General features: G+C 41.4%; 1 protein-coding gene across 1 annotated transcript; it reads left to right on the top strand.

Annotated features, from left to right (window-relative positions):
• Nucleotides 1–640, top strand: LOC122639601 (40S ribosomal protein S26-3-like). The gene has a single exon (XM_043832478.1). It carries the CDS (start codon nucleotides 35–37, stop codon nucleotides 461–463), a length of 429 nt encoding a protein of 142 aa, XP_043688413.1. The 5' UTR covers nucleotides 1–34; the 3' UTR covers nucleotides 464–640.
• Nucleotides 641–3,073: the final 2,433 nt, after the last annotated feature.

Raw genomic sequence — 3,073 nt, 5'->3', positions numbered from 1 at the left:
AGGAACTACAAAGCTAGGGTTAGGCTTTTAGAGAATGACGTTCAATCGCAGGAATGGTGGCTGCAACAAGCATGGCCATGGCCATGTGAACTTCATCCTCTGCTCTAACTATGGCAAGTGCTGCCCTAAGGATAAGGCTATCAAGGGGTTTCTTGTGAGGAACATTGTTGAACAAGCTGCGGTTAGGGATGTTCAAAAAGCCTGTGTTTATAATGGTTATACGCTTCCAAAGCTGTACACGAAGATGCAGTACTGTGTCTCCTATGCGATCCATTTGCACGTTGTAAGGGTTTGTTCTCAGACTGACAGAAGAAAGAGGGAGCCACCTCAACGCTTTAGGCGCCAGGAAGCCATGCCAAAGCCTGGGCAAGCCCCACGCCCAGCTGGAGCTGCAAATCCTGGGCGTGTTTTAAAGCTTTTAAGAATCTCAGTTCATCCATCTGGGCAATGGGATATTTTATGAAATGTTTTGTTTTGTGTCATTATGGTTTTTCTTAGATTCTACCATTAGGGGAGTAAAGGTTTTGCTCAGACTGAAATTTCCCATAATTGAATCATCCGCATATTAATTGTTAGGTTTTAATGTTATGGTTGTCAAAAACTCAATTCAATGTTTATTCCAATGACAATGGGTAATGGAAATTTCTCTCTCTCAAAAAAAAAAAAAAAAAAAAAAAAAACAAAAAACATATGAACCTACAACTACCACAAGGTTTTGGTTGCGAAATTTTCCTGTTATTACTCGTTGTTCCTGCCTGCCAATGGGAATCAAGAGGATAATGGATTACAAACCCTATCCTACAATTTCCACCAGATTGGGTTTGTAATGAGGGGAGTTACATGGCTTGAAACAAAACTGACTTGCCGCTGGTTGTTCCTGTCGACTGGTTGTCGTTGTTGCTCTTGAACCCTCATTTAATTATTACTATTTTTTGGTGAATTGAATCCTTATTTAATTCTTAGTTTCCATAAACCTCTAATAGGGGTATATTAGTCATTTTAAGTCATGAATTATCAACGCCGTACCACATAACGGGACTGATATAACGGAATGGGGCTGACTGTAACAAATAACCAAAACTGAGGGGGTGTAGCTGTATAATTTTGAAACATAAGAAGTCGGTCTGTATTTTATATAAACTTCAGGGGGTGGCAATGTAATTTTTCCTTTTTTTTAATAATCTATGAGGGGTTTTGGAATTGAGAGGTTCTCATAACTTTCTACTAAAGACTTTTTGGATTGGCTTTGGCTATGCTTTAATCTTTTATATGATGAGATTATTTAAGTTCTTGAACTATTTACATTAAGTATTTGAGTAGCCAACATGTCGACCTAGCACATAAGCTAGCCATGGAAGCTAGAGCACATTACAAAACTTAGTCTGGTATATTAAACTGTGGAGAGGGGTCGCTGCCTGGTCACTTGTTTCCCTCATCAGCGCGCGGGCCGATGATAGGGGGTTTATTTCACCACACACTAAGTTTGGGCATAGGGGTGCACGGTTGGGTAGTATTCTTTTCCCCATTAAACTTAACTTCTTCATGGAAGAAAACCTAATAGGTGTTTGATGCTCATTGTCCGGCTACATAGTGTATGCTAGCACCTCTTATCTCTATGTCTCTCCTCCCATAATAGAGACAGAATAACAACTATATCATTTCTTAGGAAGCAAGAGAGATAAACACAGAGAGGTGCTAACGTATGCTATGCAGCCTGGCAGTGTTCTCTTTCCCTCTTTGAAATGACTCTCTTAACTTTTAGGGGGGGGGAAGGAAGAGAGAGAGACACATAGGGTGCAAGCATATGGTATACGGTATACCACTAGTATACCCAACTTTTCCCTTTTATTATTCACGAGGGAATTTGCATTACAAAACCATGGCAGCAGGCTAAATAAGGTGGGCAGACCTCCATTGGCCCCACAAACTAAATCTCCGCAACCTTTAACTGTAGCAAAATTTCCTTCCAATTTAAATTCTGAATCTTAAAATGGGTGGACTTTGGTGCAATTGTAAGGTTGCTCCATTGTGACCAAGTGGTCACAGATTCAAGTCTCTGGAAACAAACCCTCCCCAGAGGTAAGGCTGCGTATGACCTTCCCCACATCCTGTCATAGCGGGAGCTTCGTGCACTGGGTAACCAAGGAAAGAAGATGGTGAGTTTGGTTCCACTGCACGTACCAATAGGTGAACGTACATGTGAGATCCAACCACCTGTCCTATTTTTTCCATTTTACAAGGGGAGGAGGGTTTTTTATGGAAACAAAATTAAAATGTGATTGGCTCTGATATGCATGTTCATCTGTTGGTACGTGCAGATGATACATTCTCGAAGATGGTATGTATACGGTATCTTCTTCCTACCTATGGTGATAATAAGCTGAAAAGTAAATGGATTAGAAGGAAAAGGATAATTTGAGAGGAAAAGTAGGGGGGTGAGCTCTATCGAGGAAGCCTTGCCTCTTCTACGCAAGTAGATTTAGTAGTTCAAAAGCCCTTCATCTGCATGTACTAATAGGCGTACGCACATGTGAGAGTCAATCACATTTTAATTTTATTTGCATAATAACCCTTCCTCCCCTTGTAAATAGTAAAAATAGTACAGGTGGTTGGCTCTCACATGTACGTGTTGGTACGTGCAGCGGAACCGAACCCTTACTGGTATGCTACTTAAGGAGTTCAAACAATTAAGAAAACTACTACAAGAGCCCACTAATACCATGACACTCCATACTAGGGCTGCAACAGGGTCAGGTTGGGCCGGACTTTATAAAACCCTAGCCCAACCTTGTGTCCCCTTAGCTCGGCCCAAGCCCAACTCGGCCCTAAGGGCCTGAAAAATCCAACCCTGACCCACCCTCATGGTCGGGTTATTTATTATCTTTATATGTAATATATTATATAACAAAATGTGGTTGACATTTAAAGTTTAATATATATATGTTATAGTATAACTTAAAACAGGGTCGGGCCAGGCCAGGCTCAGCCCGAAGCCTCAACCTTGACTCGACCTGATCTTGACTCAGGGTTAGATATTTCCAGCCCTGACCCACCCTCAGAGCCAAGATATCTC

This window comes from Telopea speciosissima, chromosome 9, assembly GCF_018873765.1.
Source record: "Telopea speciosissima isolate NSW1024214 ecotype Mountain lineage chromosome 9, Tspe_v1, whole genome shotgun sequence".
NCBI lineage: Eukaryota > Viridiplantae > Streptophyta > Magnoliopsida > Proteales > Proteaceae > Telopea > Telopea speciosissima.
The sequence above is the reverse complement of the archived record's forward strand: the minus strand, read 5'-3'. Positions and strand labels throughout refer to the sequence as shown.

What these genes read in the sequence shown, in the direction of transcription:
- LOC122639601 (XM_043832478.1), top strand. Translation starts at nt 35, where the DNA reads ATGACGTTCAATCGCAGGAATGGTGGCTGCAACAAGCATGGCCATGGC.